The sequence below is a fragment of the Bos indicus x Bos taurus genome, chromosome 8, assembly GCF_003369695.1.
Source record: "Bos indicus x Bos taurus breed Angus x Brahman F1 hybrid chromosome 8, Bos_hybrid_MaternalHap_v2.0, whole genome shotgun sequence".
NCBI classification, from domain to species: domain Eukaryota; kingdom Metazoa; phylum Chordata; class Mammalia; order Artiodactyla; family Bovidae; genus Bos; species Bos indicus x Bos taurus.
In genome coordinates this window covers 94,624,955-94,646,959 of record NC_040083.1, presented here as the reverse complement: position 1 = coordinate 94,646,959, position 22,005 = coordinate 94,624,955, and the positions used below count along the sequence as shown (strand labels likewise).

Below are 22,005 nucleotides of genomic sequence, written 5' to 3'. Positions count from 1 at the left end.
TGAGTCACTCAGGATGTACTTACTATTTGAAAGTGCAGGGACTTCCCTGGTGGTCCAGTGGTTAAGACTCTGCACTTCCAATGCAGGGTGCCTGGTCAGGGAAGTAAGACCCAATGCAGCCAAAACAAAACAAAAAAAAAATGCTTGAGAAAAAAAGCAAGTTCAGAGATTTTAGATCTCTCAGAATAACTTAAGTATAGCCAGTGAACAGAGAAACTGGGCATCAAACATACTTTTCTAAAACAATCATTGGTTAAACAGGAAATGAATCACTTTCTTTAAACCGGCAGCTAGTTTTAGGACTTGATAAACATTCATTTTCTTTATCTGTATCCCAAGTTTCCCATTTCTAAGTGGGAACTGGAAGTCAGATGATATGAATTCCAGGGTCACAGACAGCAGGGATTGTCCTAGAATCTGTCCCTTGAGGCACAGACCCCATATCTGATGCATCTACATGTTTGTAGCTGGGGGCTTTCAGGTGATGTTAAGGGAACATGGTGAAGAGCCCTTACCACCAGTTACAGACTGACATCTGCCTCTTGGGACTTTGAATCACAGGGTTTCCCTCTGGTTCCTTTAAGACCTATGACTGTGGCAACATCAGTGCTTTAGATTTCCAGTCACTTATTTTTCAGGAGCCAGTTATTATTTAGAGGGTTCAAGTTGCATTTTAGTGAATGGGGCAGTAGCCGTGTTTCCCTTCACAAGGTTGTCCCGTTGTCCACAAACTCCAGACTTCCTGTTGCTCCTCCTCTGTGAACCATCCCAGCTCAGGCAGCTTTTTGTTGTTCATAGGACAGTTCTGCAGACCGATTTCTCAGCAGCTTGGGAAGGTTCATGACAGGACTGGACACAAAAAATAACGTCAAGGTAAAGTTCTTTGTTCCAGTGGCTTAATGAACAATAATTCCTGTGTTGCTGTGAAGTGTCAGCTCATGATAATGTTGATTCATGACAGAAAAGTCTAGTAACTTTATCGGTAAGGCTGTAAAAAGAACTTGCTTTGCTGCTAGTCACACTAGGGGAACCATTTTGAACATGACTGAGATACTTAACCTGTTTAAGCCTCAGTTTCCTAATCTATAAAATGGAGGCAATAACCATGTCTACCTCAAAGCTTTGGTGAAGATTAAATACATTAAAGAAAGTCAGCATATTGCCTGACCTCACGGTCAGTGCTGGGCACACCCTGCCTCTTTACCATGTTCTCTGATCATGTTTTGTCTTTGGGTGTGACAGAAATTTCTGGAGTTTATGTGCATGTTTTGTGTGTGTGCACCTGCCTTCGGGAACAGAGGTTAGGAGCAGTACTTTGCATCTGGTATGTTTTATTTCAGGTGTGGTTCAACAACAAGGGCTGGCACGCCATCAGCTCTTTCTTGAATGTCATCAACAATGCCATTCTCAGGGCCAATCTGCAGAAGGGAGCGAACCCCAGCCAGTATGGGATTACTGCTTTCAATCACCCGCTGAACCTCACCAAGCAGCAGCTCTCAGAAGTGGCTCTGTAAGTGTCGCTGTGTCTGATTTGGGAGAGGGGAGGTGTTGGGGGAATTGTGGTGCAGGGGAGAGAAGTGTGAAGCTGGTTGTAGAGTAACAGCTGGGGAAGTAGGTACGTTATGTATGTCTGGGTTGGTCCAGGCTCTGGACAAAAAATGATCAGTTTATGAGTTGGCTGGGTAGAGATTAAACTACACAAGATAGATGCCTCTGATATATTAAAGCCATTAGTACATTTAGTGAATTCATTTAAAGTAAGTTAAATTGTTAATATGATTCTAAAATATTTTAACTCACTCTTAATGTTTAATTAAAAAATCAATTTCGTTTGTTTCGAAACAACTATTTTTAAACTTAGTGAAACACACTTTTATTAGCTTGTGTGTTTATTAATTCCTGGAGAGGGAGAGAGAGAGACAGCATGTATGCGTGTATAAGTGTGTGTATGTGTGTATGGAGTTAAAGCCAGTATGATCTAGTTCAGAGTGTATAGCCTTTGAAATCAGAGATCTGGGTTTAAGTCTGGTTTTTTAAACTTTCTAGATATATGGTATTAAGTGAGGCATTTCATGTAAATGGACAAGTCCGGCCTTCAGCACAAGGTTGATATTCAATACATGTTAGGTTCCTTTCTTGTTTATGGACTATGGCACAGTTATAGTTTCTGGTTCACTTGTATGGACTATCAATGTATGTCACTAGGATCTTTATACTAAGCTTATATGAAATTTATACAAAGAAATAATTTATATTGCATCCCATTTAATGGGCTTATAAGGCTATTTTTCTTATAATAAGGATCTGATGGAATTTTTGTGTTAGATTGATATGCCATGCTCTTTTGTTGTCAAACTCATTTACAGCCACAAATTGTTGTTTGAATAGTTTCACACTAATATTTCTGCTTTATTTAGTTTTCAAGCTACACTACTCCCTTATGTGTGAAAATTTATAGCTTGTTTGTCATAAAAGATCAAGAATAGTAGAACAAAGTGAATGTTATTAGGCCACTCTTAGACTTCCTTTAATAGTTTTGTTTTGGCTGTGGACTCTCTTTGACCTCAGTAGAAGCAGTTTTGCATTTGAATTATCAAGATTTTTTTTTTTTGCTTGAAAATAATCATCTTTACCCCTGAATGAAATATATGTGGTGAACAGATCTTTTTCCTGGGGTATGCTTCAGACATTCGTGTGTGTGTGTGTGTGTGTGTGTGTGTGTGTGTGTGTGTGTGTATGCTTCAGACATTCGTGTGTGTGTGCGTGCGCGTGCATGTGCGTGCATGTGTGCACATGTGTGCTCTGATTGTGCCCTCAGCTGCACTGTCTTTTTCAGGATGACCACATCCGTGGACGTCCTCGTGTCCATCTGTGTCATCTTCGCGATGTCCTTTGTCCCGGCCAGCTTTGTCGTGTTCCTGATCCAGGAGCGCGTCAGCAAAGCGAAGCACCTGCAGTTCATCAGTGGAGTGAAGCCTGTCATCTACTGGCTCTCCAATTTTGTCTGGGACATGGTAAGACCACCCGTCTGCTGCTGCTTCAAAAACCTCCATCAGGGCTCTAGATTGGATGGGTGGAAGGGCTTCTGGCCTTCACCAGGAAATGTTCTAGCTAATCAAAGATGAATGAAAGAGGATAAGGCAGGCACAGTTGTACACTTTCATGTCACCAAACATGACCTTCAGCACACAGCTGATCTTACACCAGAGAAAATCAGTCCAAAGGGACTGCAACGGATACCACCACCACCTCATTCCCTAAGTGACAACCTTTTAAAGAACTGAGGTGGAACACTCTCAGTCAGAACTCTAAGTCAGTGCCTCTAACTTGTCTGATAGATTTTTAACTTCCAGAGTCAGGATATTCTTTGTCTTACCAGGAACTCAATCTGTCATTTGAAAACATCTTCTGTTTTACTGGAAGCTGATCCGTCCATTGCAAATCTGTTTTCATGTCAGCTGTAATATAATGCTTCTGTTTGAGCCAATATGGAGGATGTCAAAGAATTCTGAAGTGCAAATTATTTTTATAAAGCAGAGTTGAAATATATCTCCCTATGAGTTCCATTAATTGTAGGCCACACAGAAAATTTAATTCTTCTCCCATTGGCTATACCCTCAAATATTTGAAGACACCTATCATTTAACCTAAATCTTCCCCAGATAAGATGATATATGAGAACACACTTTGTAATCTCTGAAGCACTGTAGAAGTGTGAGTGATGATAATGATGTCTGTGTTGGTTATAGCAAGCCTCTCAGACTTGTCACTCTCTGACCTGATTGCCTCTCTGTGGCCCATACTCCATAGTGTTAATGTGCTCTTTGAAGAACAAAGCCTAGAATTGGCCTTATAATCAGTCTGTCATCCAAATGGTTACGGGTCTAGAGGCAATCGATCTTTATCCCGTACTCCTCTTCCTCAGCCCAAGGATATTGCATTTTGGAAGTAGTGTGGTCTTTTTGGCAACTTGTAGAGAACTGAAACCTCTGCTTCATAGGTATTGTTAAATGGGGTCTTTTTCACTGTTTACTAATGCAGTTGACTTTTTTCAACCTTTATGTATAGCTTTATTTATAAACATAAAGGTTTTTTAAAGCACATATAAAACTTTTTCCCTGTTAAACTGAATTTTACGGGATGTCCATTTGTTTTGTTTTTTGTCTTAATCCAATGATTGCTTTATTGAGTAAGCGCATACATACTGACTGGTCACTGTATCTAACTCTGCCAGGTATCACAGATTCAGAGATGAAAGATCAAGTCCCTGACTCAGGAACACTATTATCTTCCTGTATATTATCCATCTCTCCCTGCTGTAGAACCTCTGAAATTTGCTGTAAGCGTGTCTTCATCTAAGTTGTTGAAAAACACAGTTGAGTAGGATGGGACTGAGGCATAGAGCCCTGCAGTCTGAAGCTACAAATTCTCCTAACAGCTGGCAAGCCCACTGCTACCTCCCTGCCTGTGCTCTGCTCTGCCAGCTGTGAATTCCTGTAATTGTCTTGTGGCCAAGTCTTTATTTCTGCATTTTAATGCTTGAGACACTGTCAGGACAGACTTTAAAATTAGTCTTGGTGTGATGAAACTGTCCTGACATTGATGTTATAAGTGCTTACCTCATAAATAGATTACAAGAGAGCTTGAACTTGGGCAGACTGTAATATAGCATTAATGATGAAACAGACACAATCATCTTCGGGAAGAGTAATGGCAGCTTACTTGCTGCCTGTGAAATTGAAATTACTCTGACTGCGAATCCATCCTTCAGTAAGTTTACTGAGCGTGACACCTTGGCTTATCTGTTGGAAAGACAGAAAGGACATGCAGTTTATAAAATCAGCCGGGGGTAAAAGGCTTGTCAAAATGTGCTGTCCGGTATTTTGATTAATAGTTTTTGTGGCTTCATTAATTCAGAGTTATTCTTCCATATGCTTATCTGCCCTTTCTTGTCCAGTGATGGTGAAGACTTGAGATGTGCTGTGTCTTTGACTTAGGGGTGACCTTGGTTTCCTTGTTTCACTTTTAGTGCAACTACGTGGTTCCTGCCACGCTGGTCATTATCATCTTCATCTGCTTCCAGCAGAAGTCCTATGTGTCCTCCACCAACCTGCCTGTGCTCGCTCTTCTACTTTTGCTGTATGGGTAAGGCACCTCTGGATGGGGCATAGGGAATCCTCTGTCAGAAAGACGGTGGAGGACACCCAACATGTGTCTTTGTGCCTCACCAGGTGGTCCATCACACCTCTCATGTACCCAGCCTCCTTCGTGTTCAAGATCCCCAGCACAGCCTACGTGGTCCTCACCAGCGTGAACCTCTTCATCGGCATCAATGGCAGTGTGGCCACGTTTGTACTGGAGCTCTTCACCAACAATGTGAGTTCGGGGGAAAGAGATGCTGGGATGACCATATCTGGAGCCAGAGGATAGTAGTTACCATGATTGTATTCTACTTGCCTGTGGCGTTGACCGCATGGACCAGTCTGAACTTTTGCAGTCTGTCTTTCCTGGGTTTGCAGAGCATGTCTTGCTTCTCCTTTTCCTTATGTGTCTCTGATCAAATCTTTCTGTTTCTTTTGACAAGTTCTTTTATACTCCTTTCTGTTTAAATGTTGCTTTCTCCAATATTTGGTCCTCTGCCATCTTGTTTTCCACTGTAGGTACTGTCTCTGGGTGATGTTGTTCATTCTGGAAGCTTTTACCACCACCTCTCAGTGTCTCACATTGTTCTCTCTCGGATCTGTGCCTTAAGCCCTGACTCCTCCACTGAACTCTTGCCCCACAGTCTCACTTGCCCATTGGGTGGCTCCGTTTAGATTAACTGAAAGATACCCTAGACTGGTCACATCCCAGTCATCTTTCCCTCAGAACCCAGTATTTCTCTTGCCATTCCTGTCACACTGGATGGCATTACCATCCCCCCAGTCACCCCAGCTGGCAGTATTAGAGCTATTTATATGCTTTGCTTTTGCTTATTTCTCCCACATTCAGTTGGTGACCTTGCCAGTTCCTTCAATTAAAGATTCTCTCAAACAAGGTTTCCTGTCCACTCCTGTTGTCATTGCTTTTGTCCAGACACCTTAACTTAACCCACAAGGCCTTTCAGAGGTGTGTAATCCTTCCTGGACAGTCCCCACCACACCCTTTCCCAACCTGGTAGGCTTCGACTGGTTCCTTCGAATGGTTCCTTAAACCCTCCGTAGTCCCATAGGCCTGTTTCAGGATCCCCAGCCCAGCCCACATGGTCCTCACCAGTGTGACCTCTTCATCAGTGGCAGTGTGGCCACTCTGTTGTTGGAGCTCCTCACCAACAATGTGAGCTACCACCCAATTCTGTCAAAACTAAGCTTCAACCTAAAGTTTTGCTTACCTGCCGTATAGCAGGTACTCTCTCTTCTCTGTGCTTCCAAAGCTCACACAGTTCATGCCTCCAGGACAACACATCCAATTATGTAGTAATTTCCTGTTTCCATATGTCTTTTCTTCAGAGTAGAGACTGTTTCTTATTCATCTTTATCTCTCCTATACCCTAGCCCAGTGCATCCAGCACTTAGCAGCTTACTTAGTTGTTAGGTATTTGGCCATTGCTGGATTGATGTATTTGAGAAGAATTATTTAAATTCCAACAAAATCCTGAAACCGAAATATATTGACCCAAACATGAGCAGTTTGCTTTTAAAATGCTAAGCAAATGTTTTGTGTTGGATTTGCTTTTGATTAAATGCAATCATATTTCTAAACTTTGCTCATTTTCCTCCCATACTTGTAACATTATTCCAAATTTTCTAAAGAGCAAAAATTTTGCTACATTATATATCATTAGTTATGGCTGCTGCTGTTTATTGGTATCTGAATCAAAGATTCAGTTTGACCTCAAGGAATCAAACTTTTTCTTCACTCTTATGTTTTAGACCTTGGTCAATTTTTAGCCTGAGTCACAAAAGACATACAGTCTGTCTCTTATTTTTTTTAGAAGCTGAATAACATCAATGATATCCTGAAGTCAGTGTTCTTGATCTTCCCACATTTTTGCCTGGGACGGGGGCTCATTGACATGGTGAAAAACCAGGCAATGGCTGATGCCTTGGAAAGGTTTGGTGAGTGACAGCAGTGGCTACAGGATGTTTTAATAGGGATGGGAGTTTTTATGGGTCTTGAGACTTTGGCCTTTATTTTGGAAAAAGGCTGGTGATTGGGCCTAGGACCTCCCTCCGCTGATAGGGCTCATGTCGGCACAGTTGGTTGTGGCTTGGGTCTTGTCTGATGCAGCCTTTTGTCTGAAAGGTGAGAACATGGTTTTGGAGGTAGGGAAAATACTGGTTTTAGCTTGGACCCAGTGCCTGATACCACTGGTGGGGTTTGTCAAAGTCATTGGAAAAATCAAACCACAGCTCTGAGAATTAGGTACAGGCCAGAGAATCAAAAGGAAAGATGCAAACTTTGGCTCTATTAGGAAAATCATGGACGTGCAGATGGGGTCATATATTACCTTTTATACAGTCTATAAAAAGATAATTTACTGCAGCTCCTTCTACCTTTAGAGTCTTTAAAAATCTCTCTCCTGTGCCCACATTACTATTCTTTATCGACTTGCTCATATAGTTAGGTGGGCCATGTTATTTAATGGGCATAGAAGAGGGACTATTTTTTTAAGCTTGGAGGTACAAAGGAGATATATAAGGAATTTAAGGAATATTTATATAAAATGAGGTGAATTGAGTTACTAGCTTACATTGTGCTGTGCTTAGTCGCTCAGTCCTGTCTGACTCTTTGCAACCCCATGGACAGTAGCCCACCAGGCTCCTCTGTCCATGGGGATTCTCCAGGCAAGAATTCTGGAGTAGGTTGCCATGTCCTCCTCCAGGGGATCTTCCCAACCCAGGGGCAAATCCAGGTCTTCTGCATTGCAGGCTATTCTTTACCGTCTGAGCCGCCAGGGAAACCCCTAGATTACATTATATGCTACTGAAAGGAGCATCTTTTAATGTGCTTTCTAATCTTTCTTAGTGAAGCTAATAATTTGTTAAAATACTGACCCTAAAAATTACCCTGAATTGCTTGTCTTTTCACAAAGAATTTTTGGCATGTCTCATTCAAAAGGAAGCATTAGATTTCTTAGATGAAGTTACAGATCTAATACATGTTGACTTTGAAATTCTGATTGATACTGCATTGCAGTATGCTTCCCTAAAACCTTACCCTAAGTCAGACTTGGAAACTGATGACTCCTTTATTTTTTCGTCCTTATACCAAGTGGCTTCAGTCGTGTCTGACTCTTTGCATGTCTATGTCTATAGCCCACAAGGCTCCTCTGTCTATGGGATTCTCCAGGCAAGAATACTGGAGTGGGTTGCCATGCCCTGCTCCAGGGGATCTTCCTGACCCAGGGATTGAACCCATGTCTCTTACATCTCCTGCATTCGCAGGTGGTTTCTTTACCATGTGTGCCATGATCAGATCCCTATCATGGGTGATAAACATTTGTAGAAACAGGCTTCCCTGGTAGCTCAGTTGGTAAAGAACCTGCCTGCAATACAGAAGACCCTGGTTCAATTCCTGGGTTGGGAAGATCTGCTGGAGAAGGGATAGGCTACCCACTCCAATATTCTTGGGCATCCCTTGTGGGTCAGCTTGTAAAGAATCCGCTTGCAATGCAGGAGACCTGGATTCAAAACATAGGTAAATTTGAGCCTGAATTTGAGCAAGGGCTTTGGTCTTTGGTGCCTCCATTCTGATTGGATATCTGCACTGTGTCCAGGGGAGAACCGCTTTGTCTCACCACTGTCTTGGGACTTAGTGGGACGAAATCTCTTTGCCATGGCTGTGGAAGGAGTGGTGTTCTTCCTCATCACTGTGCTGATCCAGTACCGATTCTTCATCAGGCCCAGGTGAGCTTTCTTGCAGAACTCACTGAGCACCTGGTTGAGGGTCACAGTGGACGGAGCACAGGGAAACACTCACTGGTGGTTGGGTTGACTTGAACTCAAAGCAGATAATCAAACTGATTCTCCCAATGTGGGCATCCCCTGACCAACAGTACTGACAATGCTGGAGTGAGGATTTTATAGGACTGATGTAGAAACTGGGTCTTGGACTTATAAAATAACTTGAAAGGTTGATTTTTTTCTTCTTCTTAATTTTCTTCCTCCTAAGACCTGTAAAGGCAAAGCTTCCTCCTCTGAATGATGAGGATGAAGATGTGAAGAGGGAAAGACAGAGAATTCTTGATGGTGGAGGACAGAATGACATCTTGGAAATCAAGGAGTTGACTAAGGTGAGACAGTGAAGACAGGCTACAACTTGCCTTCAATTTTTTCAGCTTTATATGTTAGAAACTAGCATTTTGCTGACTCACTTAATAAAAGGAGCATGCTTCCTAAAATGTGCATCTATACCAAGTTTCTGTCAATTTAATTTTACTTAAAATACACCATGGAGACTTCTCTAATTAAAGAAATCCTACTGAGAATAATTGTAAAGTGAATTCTCATTCTTGAGTATGTTTGTTCTTCATGCTTACATTTATGTGTTAGTTATTAAAACATCTAATATTGTATATCGAGTCAAAGCTGAAGTTGGGAGAATAAATGATTGATTTTGAATTTCAAAAAAGCTGGTAAATCCCCATTGATTAAAAGGAGGATCTATTTCCACCCTTTCTAGGTGCCATAACAACAACAATTCACTTTTTTGTAATATGTTCAATATTTGCAGTGTTTTGATAACAAATTTTTATCCCATAGAATTTAATTTTAAAAATATCTGCAATGTCTTTATATTAAATAAAAATTATGTAGATGTTAATGACAAATATATTTTTTAAAGTCTGATATTTGATTAAAAAAATACAAAGAAATTCATTTATATTTTGAGCATCAGGGTTATTCAAAAGCCAGTTGCCACAGAGACAGACCAAGGCTTTGGCACATCAAGTATCTGATTTAGTCTTATCAATGAGTTGAATTTCGTGGTGTGTTTAGGTCACAATTCCCTCTCCCACAGTTGCCTGGGCTAGCCATGAGTCACTGCAGCTCATGACTCTTTGCATTGTGCTGGTTGCAGGTATACAGAAGAAAGAGGAAACCTGCTGTTGACAGGATCTGCGTTGGCATTCCTCCTGGTGAGGTAAAGGCACTTTACCTACATTGTGTTTGCCCCTATTAATTCAGACTGTCTCTACTCCAGTCAAGCAACAATGTCTGTAAGAAGTTAAAAGTGATTTAAAAAGGCTACTCCATTTATAGCTATGTGTAGCAGTCAGTCATTGAAAGTTTGAGGGCCCCATATATCAGATGGAGAAGGAAATGGCAACCCACTCCAGTATTCTTGCCTGGAGAATCCCATGGACAGAGGAGCCTGGCGGGCCATGGTCCATGGGGTTGCAGAGAGTCGGACATGACTGAAGTGACTAAGCACGCACGCATGCATATATCAAAACTAGTGGCCCCGTGTATCAACAATTTTGGATAATCTCAGACAATTTAAGAAAAGTATGTTCATCTAGAAAGTGATTTTATGATCCATTCAAGATGATAATGAATTCAAATAGATTTTAAAAAAGATTTTCTCTTTATTTATGTTTGTATTCTTGTATGCCCTTTAGCTAGATTCGATGGTGAAATTTGACTTGTTGGCTTTCATTACTCTTTTTCACTCATTAACTTTGGCTTTAACCCAACAACTCAAAGAATATTTACAAACACATCCACATTTAAAATGATTCCATTATAAAATGTATGATTAAACATCGATATGACTTCTGAAAACCTGGAAAATATTTTACTCTTCATTAAGAGTGACATTTTAGGATCATGTTACATAAAAATGAAGCTGACGTGACTATTTATGAGTCATTTATATTCAGATTTTTAGTAGTTTGCTAATATTACTGATCCAATCATTTTCAGTGCTTTGGACTTCTGGGTGTTAATGGAGCTGGGAAATCATCAACTTTCAAGATGTTAACGGGAGATACCACTGTTACCAGAGGAGATGCTTTCCTTAACAAAAATAGGTGAGAAAACAAGTCTGCATTTTGCCACAAAGACTTTTTTAAACTTTATTTAAATGAATATATTGTGATTTTGTTGATATAACAGCACTGTATAGTTTCTAAAAATGTTGAAATATAGTAAACTGTAAAGAAGAAAATAAAAATCCATAATTCCAGTACCTACAGATAACAACTATTTGCATTTCCTTTTAGTCTCACTTTATTTTTTTTAACAGATTTATTCAGGTATAAGTTATGTACCATACAGTTTGCTCGTTTTAAGAGTACAATTCAGTGACTTTTAGGCAATATGCAGAGTTGTACAACCGTTATCACAATACAATTTTACAACATTCCCATCAAACCAAATCTCTATTTTATATACACATATAAATACATTATAAAATTGAGATTATATTAGATCTAGATTTTTAAATTAGTTTTTTGTTGCTAGTGACTGTATGATGACTTTTTCCCAATGGGTTACATATTCTAAGATGTAGAATTTTACATTGCTGCATAAAATGCCTCTATGTACATGTACCTGTAGTTTATTTCACTATTTCCTTATTGTTGGGCATTTATTTCACCAGTTCCTTAATTGTTGGATATTTGTTTCTGTTTTTCACTAAGTATGTCCTTGTATTCATTTTGATTGTTTCATCAAGATAAAAGGTTATATACTTGTGAAACTGCCCGCTAAAGTTCATAGCAACAATGGATGCTACCACTGGGCTATTACTTGAGAACGCAGAGATCTCTGAGCAGTCTGATCTTAAGGAGTAAAGTATGCCTACAGTATGGTCCTGCTGGGCAACTTTGAAAGTGAAACCCTCGAGCGTTCTAAATATGTGGAACTTCTCTGGGCTTTTTATATGGAGAAATGGTACAAATCTGTGGCTTTCAGACTTTTTGATCATGTCCTATAATAGCAAATACATTTTACCTCTCAGTCAAGTAAATGCACAAAAACATGTAAACAGGCATACAGCTTAAATAATTTGGTAAAATACTCCCTACTCTTACTGCTTGTAGTGCATTCAGTATTTCTTACTCCACTCTCTGCCATGCCGTCTTAATGATACTAGTTGTGACCCACTCAATTTATTTTATAATGTACAAATGGGGGATGGATCACAATTTGGACAAAGGGCTCCTAGCCAATAAAATTGAAAACATCAAGGAACTTAATGTACTCATGACTTTTCTCTGCATCTTACATTTGTTTTAGTAACAGTGTAAAGGCGGTTTAAGAGAACAGAATTTCTAGAATAGCAGGCCTGAGGCTACATACATGCTTCCCCAGGTTTGTTTCTAGTACCAGGCTCCTGGGGTATATAGCAATAGTAGCAATAACTGGTCCAAACTAAGGTTCATCACATTGCCTGGTTCTGAAGACTGGTATGGGCAGTGTAGCTGTGAGGTCTAGGCACAGGGTCTGTGAGCACTTCAATTCTGGAAAACATTGGACCTGGGCCTACTAACTGATGTGCAGAGAGGAATGAATACTGCTGACAGGCTGAACCCATGGCTCTCCAGAGGTGACTGAAGTGCAGCCATCAGACTGGATGTGACACTGAGCTTCCTCCTACATCAGGGATCCTTAACCCTAGATTGGCTTCATGGGGCCTAAAAGCTGCCCCCACCAGTATATGTAAAATTGTATCTGTAGGTACATTTTTTGTTGTCATCAGGTTCTCATGAAAACCTTCAAAAGCAGGGGAGTTTCTGCATTGAATATTTAGCAGTACTATGGGGTTTGGATCCTGCTGTGGCCAAGTCAGTGTATAGGCAGCAAAAAGCAGAGGGAAGTCACCCAAATTGCTGGGCCTCCTCTGGCTTAAATGACGCAACAGAGCACATGGTGCATATGACTGGGCCACAGAATTAAGTCAGGAATGGACACTTCCTGTTAAAGCCCCTGGATAGCGTGACTAAGATCGTTGATATAGATAGCGCCGCAGTTGGGGTGGACTTGGGAATTCTGAAATGGGACCAAGCTTGCAGATTGAGGTGTTGGGGGAACCAGGGGAAAGGACTAGGCAGGATGGAGGCAGGAACCCTGACTTCCAGGAGGGGCTGGCATCCTGAGGGCAGAAAGGCTGTTCCTTGAAGCTAGAAGCAAGTGTGCTCACTGGTCTGTTTGTCACGCACAAGCACACTGAATAGAATGTTAGGCAAGATGGTCTGACCAGAGTACCAAGATGCTTAAAAGCCTGACCAGTTTTGCTTTTCTTTGCAGTATCTTATCAGACATCCATGAAGTCCATCAGAACATGGGCTATTGCCCTCAGTTTGATGCCATCACAGAGCTGCTGACTGGAAGAGAACACGTGGAGTTCTTTGCCCTTTTGAGAGGAGTCCCAGAGAAAGAAGTAGGCAAGGTACTGTGGGCACCGGAAAGCCAGCCTGCCTCCTTTGGCATCCTGACAGCCTGCCTTTTGGCTGTGACCTTCACACATGGCCATTGGCTTCAGGCTGTTCATCCTTAAGGACGCAGTGACAGGAAGTGCTGGCTCTTTGCAGCTCCTTTCAAAGGGGGAAGTTGCGGCGGTGGGGTAGGTATGGGAGATCAGGCTTACTCTGGAGGGCAGAGAGGGAGTGCTGCTCCCTGTGCTGCAGGCACTGTCCAGGTCATGATTGTATAGAATCTGGTCCTGCTCAATGAAAGAGTTCTCACACGCAAGTGTAAGAAAGCATGATAAAATTACCAAATGGCGCTTTTTTATCACTCTTAGGTTGGCGAGTGGGCGATTCGGAAACTGGGCCTTGTGAAGTATGGAGAAAAATATGCTGGGAACTACAGTGGAGGCAATAAGCGCAAGCTCTCAACAGCCATGGCTTTGATTGGTGGGCCTCCAGTGGTGTTTCTGGTGAGTGTGACTGAATGGAAAACCCTGTTCTGGCCTGAATGGAAAGCATCTCTATTCTAAAGTCCTGGATGTCCAGGATGTGCATGACTGGCTTGGCAATGGCAAGCCCCACCTCACCCGATGAGGAATAGCCTCAGAGAACCAGAGGGAAGCTCCCCGTCCCTCTTCATAACACACATGGGGTGTATCTGCCTTACCCTCAGATGTTCCAGAGAGGGAGATACTCCAGGGACCTTGTTTCTCCAGCATGGAGAATCCCAACAACTGTTACTGAGGCTGGGTGTAGGATTTAACTTTCTTTGGACCATTCTGTATGCCATCTATGTGTTCATCCTCTGGAGATGGAGAATGTTGTTACAGCTTCAGGATTCCTAAGTAGCACCTTTGGGTCATAGTTCCTTAAATATGGATAAATGGAAAACAGAAGATCAGACCAACAGTGGCCTTTGACCTTTTTCTTCTGTAGAGGAGAAGGGCACTGAAGTTATTACAGGAAGAAGCCTTGGACTGAGGCTTTAAAGTTATCCAGAGTGTTTAGATTTAGAATTTGTTTCTCTAAGAGCAGCAAGTCTAAGATCATGGCATCCGATCCCATCACTTCATGGCAAATAGATGGGGAAACAATGGAGACACTGACAGACTTTTTTCGGGGGGGCTCTAAAATCACTGCAGATGGTGACTGCAGCCATGAAATTAAAAGATTCTTGCTCCTTGGAAGAAAATCTATGACCAACTTAGACAGCATATTAAAAAGCAGAGACATTACTTTGCTGACAAAGGTCCATCTAGTCAAAGCTATGGTTTTTCCAGTAGTCAAGTATGAATGTGAGAGTTGGACTATAAACAAAACAGAGTGCTGAAGAATTGATGCTTTTAAACAGTGGTGTTGAAAAAGACACTTGAGAGTCCCTTGGACTTCCAGGAGATCAAACCACTCAATCCTAAAGGAAATCAGTCCTGAATATTCATTGGAAGGACTGATGCTGAAGCTGAAACTCCAATACTTTGGCCACCTGATGTGAAGAAGTGACTCTAGAAAATACCCTGATGCTAGGAAAGATTGAAGACAGGAGGAGAAGAGGACGACAGAGGATGAGATCTTTGGATGGCATCACCAACTCAATGGGCATGAGTTTGAGGAAGCTCCGGGCGCTGGTGATGAACAGGGAAGCCTGGCATGCTGCAGTCCATGGGGTCACAAAGAGTCAGACACAAATAGTGACTGAACTGAACGGAACTGAAGACCAGCAAGTAGAGTATAACAGGCTAAGCCAGAGTGAACTAGAATAAAAAAAAAAATTATTCAATTTTTGAACTGACTTCAGTAGCATTTCAGACAAAAATAATTTTTAGTATATGCTTTTCAGTCATGAAAAGATGATTGAAACTAAATGACTTTTCCCTTTTCCTTTCTGTTTATTTGGAGAAATTTAATTTCACCAAAATTAAATTTGAGTTTTCTACTTCAGTGACAGTTACAAAAGTGAACTGGTTAAAAACAAGTATGAAATATGCTTTTATGTAAGGTCTGGTTTTTTGATCCATCAGGAAATAAATAGAATGGTAAGTTAAATCTTAGGCTATTTCTAAAATGCTTCTGCATTTAAGACCAAACCTATCTTTGATTTTTTTCCAACACATAATAAGACTTATTCTGTTCTGTTTACAGGATGAACCAACCACAGGCATGGACCCTAAAGCCCGGCGCTTCCTGTGGAATTGTGCCCTAAGTATCATCAAGGAAGGGAGATCAGTAGTGCTTACCTCTCACAGGTCTGTAGTGAAGAGTCGGCTTGACTTCGTTGTTGTATAATTTTTAGCTTTTCCAAGTAGTATATATGATCACTGTGTAAGAACAGAAAACACAGAAAGGCAAAGAAAAAAAAAATTATGATCACCTGATGTATCACCAGGAGACAACTATTATTATCACTGGGCAATATATCTTTGCAAAGTTTTCCTCTGCAAATCTATACACAGTGTATATGTTTTTTACAAACAAAAATGCAAGCTTTGGCATATATACCAAGTTCTTTTTCACTTAACAATATTGAGAACAGTATTCCAAGTCTGTTTAGTTGAGATGTGTCATCATTTCTTATAGCTATTAGTGAATAGTATTCCATTAGCATATACCCTAATTTACCTAACTGTTCCTCTTCTGTGTAGACACTTGGATCATTCTCAGCTTCTTCACAATTGTAAACGACATGGCAGTGAGCATTATTTCCCCTACATCTTCATGAAATTTCTAGCAGGATGCAGTTATACTCTAGGAAGCTAAGAATCTGTTTCTCTGAAACGCCAGATGTCATGGTGATGTTCTGATGGTTACAGGAGCATCTTTCTCGGACTAAACCTCATTCTGTGTCCCCACAGTATGGAAGAATGTGAAGCTCTCTGCACTAGGATGGCCATTATGGTCAACGGGCGGTTCAGGTGTCTTGGCAGTGTTCAACATCTGAAAAATAGGTAACAAAGACAATTTCTTTGGGATTCCACATAATGAGAAATTGTGTATTTATTCTTTTGTGAATGTATACATGGTGGTTCTAAAACCAAGGGAATAAACTGAACAAAATGGTGTAGGGCAAAGAATGAGGACTTTGAAGTCCAGCAGAGCTGTGTGCAAATTCTCTCTTTGCCTTTTACTGGTTGTATGCACTTGGGCAAGTTATTTAACCTCTCTGAGAGTCGGTATTCTAGGAATAGCTACTTTCTGGTTTTGTTATAGAGATATAATGGGAAGATTTATACGTGCCAGTAAAGTTGGAGCATAGACTTTGGAGTCAAACACACCAGTTGGTTTGACTGGTGTTGGGTCCACACCCCAGCCCTACCACGTCTGAGTTTTGTATCATGAGCAAGTGACCAACTCTCTAGGTTTCAGTTTCTCCGTAACATTTCACAGGTCCAAGTGTGGATTAAATGAAGTCATGTCTAAAGCACTCGGCAAGGCAGCTCAAATAGAATAGGTTATTCAGTATATGACAACTGGTTCCTTTTCTCTGAAACTGATTTCTGGGTCTGGCAGGGACCACTTTCTCTTTCAGGACCCAAGAGTTAAGTATTCTTTTGATAGTTTCCCCAGAGTCTTCAATTTGATTTTCTTTTGCCTGCTTTCAGGATAATTTTTTCCCCTGCTTTTAGGATTTTCTTTTTCCTGCTTTCAGGTTTGGAGATGGTTATACAATAGTTGTACGAATAGCAGGGTCGAACCCTGACCTGAAGCCTGTACAGGAGTTCTTTGAACTCGCCTTTCCAGGAAGCGTCCTGAAGGAGAAGCACCGGAACATGCTTCAGTACCAGCTTCCGTCTTCACTGTCTTCCCTGGCCAGGATTTTCAGCATCCTTTCCCAGAGCAAAAAGCGACTCCACATAGAAGACTACTCTGTCTCTCAGACAACACTTGACCAAGTAAGCTTTGAGTGTCAAAAGTAGATTTGCTTTTCAGGGTGAGGACTCCTCCCCCTTCATTATGGGCCCTAGAACAGTATAGATTATCTGAGCATGAACTCCTGATTGTCTACTGTTAGTTATGCTTTTTACCTAACCTCCCTGAATCTGAAAAAGGAGATGATGCTACTGATTTCATAGGGTTATTATGAGAATTAATTGTCATACTAATCATAAAAACTGCAATTTATTGAGTATCTGCCATGGGCAGGTATTAGGCCCAGTACAGTATTCCATTTAAATTAAATGACATCAGGTACAAAAGAGATCCTGGCCCTTAGTAGCTATTCAGCAAATGTTAGTTTTCATCCCCCTTCCCTTTAATCATGTCTGTATGAGTCAAAGTAAATAGATGATTGAGCAGTTGGTTGATTTGGAGGGGCAATATATAAGGGCAGTTTTTTACTTTTTAAATGATTAATGCTTTTTCAATCATTCCTTTCTCCGTCCTACACAAAGTTTTCTAGTTAATCTATTTATTCAATCTCAGATTCTTCTATGTGGCCTAATTTCCACATGGGGAAAAGTGCAACTTGAATAAAGAGAGCGCAAGTTAGAGGTGTTTATAATGGTCCGTCTTTATTTTGACAGGTATTTGTAAACTTTGCCAAGGACCAAAGTGATGATGACCACTTAAAGGACCTGTCATTACACAAAAACCAGACAGTAGTGGACGTTGCAGTCCTCACATCTTTCCTGCAGGATGAGAAAGTGAAAGAAAGTTATGTATGAAGAATCTTGTCCATATACGGTGGCTGGAAGAAAGGAGAAACTAGACCTTCCTTTGTACCATGTGAAGTGTTCCAGAGGAAAGAGCTAGAAGATTTTGTGGGAAGAAGTAAACTGGATACTGTACTGATACTGTTCAATGCAATGCAATTCAATGCAATGAAAACAAAATTCCATTACAAGGGCAGTGCCTTTGTAGCCTATGTCTCATATGGCTCTCGAGTGAAAAAGACTTGAATTTAGTTTATTACCTTATACTCATGTGAAACTCTAGTATGGAACCCAGTGGACATATGAGTTTGACATACTTTTTTTGTTCCTTTGTATTTTTACTGGGGTTGCAACAATAATTCATCAAGTGATCATGGCCAGTGATTATTTTTCAAAATCAAAGGCATGCACATGCTCATTCATTATGCCATGCCATGCCAAGAGACTGGCTTCCCGGTGATATAGCCACTGCTGGCAATGAGTGTGCCAGAATTACTAGTGCCAAGTTTCTCAGAAAGCCTGAAGCACCATGGTATGCCTTGCACACTTTTGTGAGAGCTGCGCTACTCAGTCTGTTGACATCATCAAATACGGGTGATGAAATAGTGCCATGTGTGGGGAAAGTCCTGCTTTGATTCCCTCTTTGAGCTGCTCTGGTGATGGTGACATGCAAACTGCATGATGACATGCAAAAGCAAAACTTGGTTTCATTGTTGTCCCTTGCTTGGAACCATGAGTCTCTAAGATTATCTTTCTGGGACTCTAAGTATATTTAGATCCAGGTAAGAAGCAAAGAATCAGCAACGACATTGTTGGGGCTGCAAGCTGGGGAGGCCATGGCATGTGATGAAAGAGATGATGTATTTGGAATCAAGGGAAGTCTGTGTCCATTTGTCTTGCTTGTCTACTAACATGGTACAGTGCATCTCAAGATCTTGTCCTTTGACACAAGCATAGTATTATTTCTGGCTTTTTGAATTAATCTAGAATATGAAAATATGGAGTTGTATTTTGAGAACAATCTTTGTACTTTTAACCTTATTTGGAATTGTAAGTTCTATTAGTGACTTCTGAAAATTTAGAGTGGCCTCTTTGTAGAACCCTGTGGCACAGAGGAGTATGGCCACACTGCCTCGCTAGCTTTAATTTTTCACGTATGTTTGCAAATGGATTATCTGACTAATGCCTAGTGACTTGAAAACAGTATGATGGCCAAGATGTTATGACAACATTATATTTAAGCATCTTTAAGATCGTTAAGCATACTTTTAGTATAAGCTCATTAGTCAAGTATTCTTTGAGTGTATGTTATAACTGAGTGAGTATGGATGGATGGCGTGGGGAGAAATTAAGTTTCAGTAGATTTCCTGTGCCATGTTCATCAGATAACTGGTTTACAAATACAGGTTTTGTTGTGGTTGTGGGAACCCACTGAAAGAATATTGAAGCCCACTTTTTGAAAATAACAACAATGTAAAAGGCAAGAAAGCTTATGTCATAGGGTCACAAGATTAGCTTCAAAACTTGTTGAATAACATAAAACTTGTGCTTATGGCATTTAGTACCTTTGAATATTGGCTTTGAAAATCTCAGATACCCCATTCTGACAATCTCAAATTTTTTCTCTCTTCAGTCACTATCCCGGGAAAAAAAAAAAAGCAAATGCCCCCCCACATGAAAATTATTTCAGACTTTTCCAAGTCAGTTTAATTGTTTATAGTCAGTAAATACTTGTTAAAAATAATGTTATCTGTCTTGAGACAACAAAATTATGAAAGAAATACTGTTTGAAGTTAAACTGATCTTTTAATATCATTACTAATGTCTTTTCCTTTTAAAAAATTAGGTATTAATTCTAAAGTACAAGATTTCAGATCTATTCCAAGTATACATTTTTTCTTTTAAAATTTACTGCATGTTATCATGCGACTTGTTGCTTGGAGAAAAGAAAATGACCGTTAGAGAGTATTGACAATATTTTCTAAAATGATAAACAAGTAATAAAGACATTTTCCCAATAATTATTGGCCTAACCTCATATTTTATGCTGTCTTTAATGATATAAAATTCATAGAATGATTGTTTCTCCTTGTTTAGTATTTTCCAAAATTAAGCTTCTGCTAGATTCCCCATTTCAGCAGAATCATGTCCTAAATCTGTATTGTATTAAAACCATGAACAGCTCCTTTTTTTCGATTATTCTACTTCAAGGCCATATTAAAAAAAATCAAAAGATACTGTGAACTACTTTGAAAAATGCAACATTTCAATATGGATTTAAAAGCTATCTTAAGCTAGAAACAATCTACAGCTACTCATCTACTTCATTAGTACTGTTATTAGATATCCAAATTGCAGTCTTTAAAATTTTTCTGGGTAAGCCTAATTATAGTAGAGATTTTTACCAACTCTGCTCAGTCAAGTAAAATTTCTATATCATCCCTGTGGAAATGTAACCACGTGAGTTTAACAAAAAAAATTTTTTTGTAAGTGTTCAGAGATTTCTGCTTTTGCTTCTTTTGGACACCTGAAGCCTTATTAACTGTGAATATGAAAAAATACAAAAGAAGACAATAACAAAGCCCTCTATATACAGATACCCAGCATAGGTCATTGTTAAAAAACCAATAACCAAACCTCAAACTACTGTATTTCAGTATCTGTACTGAAGGCATATGCATTGTGACTATTAAATGTTGCACAACATTCACTGCATAGTAATCATTGACTAAAGGGATTTGTCTGTTTTCTTCTTGTGGTTGTATATATCAGGTAAAATGTTTTTTCCAAAGAGCCATGTGTCATATTATATTGAACCACTTTGACATTGAGATATTAATTTCTACTCTTGTTACCATTTACTAGTAATATAGTATTATAGAAATATTGTTCTAATTCTCTTCAGAATTGTTGCATCCCTTTTTATAGAATGTTTATACTTCCATAAGTTTTAAGAATTCTGTTCTCCCTTCTTATACCCTAGGATTAAACCATGTTTTTGTGCTTTTTCTTTATCATTGACCCTTCATTCCAAGCACTTTATGCTGTCTGTAATGGGATCTATTTTTGCACTGGAATATCTGAGAATTGCAAAACTAGACAAAAGTTTCACAATAGATTTCTAAGTTAAATCATTTTCATTAAAAGAAAAAAAAGAAAAAAAATTTTGTATTGTCAATAACTTTATAGAAAGTATTAAAAAAAGGCATATTTCTATGTTGTTATAAGTCACGAAATAAACCTGTGATGGTTCTATTGTGGTCTATACTAATTTATTTTCGTGCATTCATAGCACCACCTACTGTTAAAGCTTATAAAGTCATTACAGAAGTAAGAAGTGTTTGCTTGGAGAAGGGAGGATACTTGGATCAAAAGCAGAAATTTAGAAAAGACTAAATGTCCTGTTAATCACAAGAGAATCAAGGGGACTACTTGAAAATAGAGGGTGTTTGGAACTTTCATGATTCAGTTTAAGAGGATTTAGGTAAACTTATTCTGCTTAATGATCATGAAGCTGCAGAGATCTCCACAATTACTCTGTAGCTAAGCCATTTAATAAAAATGTCATTGCTTCCTTGATACTGAGGAAGCACAAAGGCAGCAAAATGGAGCTTTTGTTTATTCAACCAAAAGTACAAGGACTGTCATGGGTGTACCCTCTTTGTATACAAACATTTACAGATTAAAAAAAGCTCTGGAAACTGGAATGCTAATGTGCACATTGAATATGAAAAACCTTGAGATGATTAGCTACCCTTTTCAAGTGTTTTACTGTGTTGTCAGATATTTCATTTAATCCTCAGAACCTGGCCTATGAGGTAAATAGTACCATTTGACATAGGAGTAGACTGCGGCTCAGAGAATAAGGAACTTGTCCAGAGTGACACCGCTAGTAGTTAGCAGAGGATTCTTTTGGTGAAGTTAGGTATCCAGTTAAAATTGTCCTTGTAAAATCACTTCAGT

The 22,005-nt window shown here is 39.8% G+C and overlaps 1 protein-coding gene across 2 annotated transcripts in view; it reads left to right on the top strand.

Moving 5' to 3' along the window:
* Positions 1-21,743, top strand: part of ABCA1 (ATP binding cassette subfamily A member 1) — a 137,963-nt gene extending 116,220 nt beyond the window's left edge. For both annotated transcript variants that reach the window (XM_027550430.1, XM_027550431.1), the window contains exons 35-50: positions 799-873; positions 1,341-1,510; positions 2,837-3,014; positions 5,030-5,145; positions 5,232-5,376; positions 6,974-7,097; positions 8,759-8,888; positions 9,154-9,274; positions 10,063-10,125; positions 10,908-11,014; positions 13,236-13,377; positions 13,732-13,866; positions 15,536-15,639; positions 16,246-16,338; positions 17,040-17,283; positions 17,914-21,743. In XM_027550430.1, coding sequence (XP_027406231.1) covers positions 799-873; positions 1,341-1,510; positions 2,837-3,014; positions 5,030-5,145; positions 5,232-5,376; positions 6,974-7,097; positions 8,759-8,888; positions 9,154-9,274; positions 10,063-10,125; positions 10,908-11,014; positions 13,236-13,377; positions 13,732-13,866; positions 15,536-15,639; positions 16,246-16,338; positions 17,040-17,283; positions 17,914-18,054 — 2,088 coding nt within the window. In that variant the 3' untranslated portion in view covers positions 18,055-21,743. The remainder of the gene's footprint in view (positions 1-798; positions 874-1,340; positions 1,511-2,836; positions 3,015-5,029; positions 5,146-5,231; positions 5,377-6,973; positions 7,098-8,758; positions 8,889-9,153; positions 9,275-10,062; positions 10,126-10,907; positions 11,015-13,235; positions 13,378-13,731; positions 13,867-15,535; positions 15,640-16,245; positions 16,339-17,039; positions 17,284-17,913) is intronic.
* Positions 21,744-22,005: the final 262 nt, after the last annotated feature.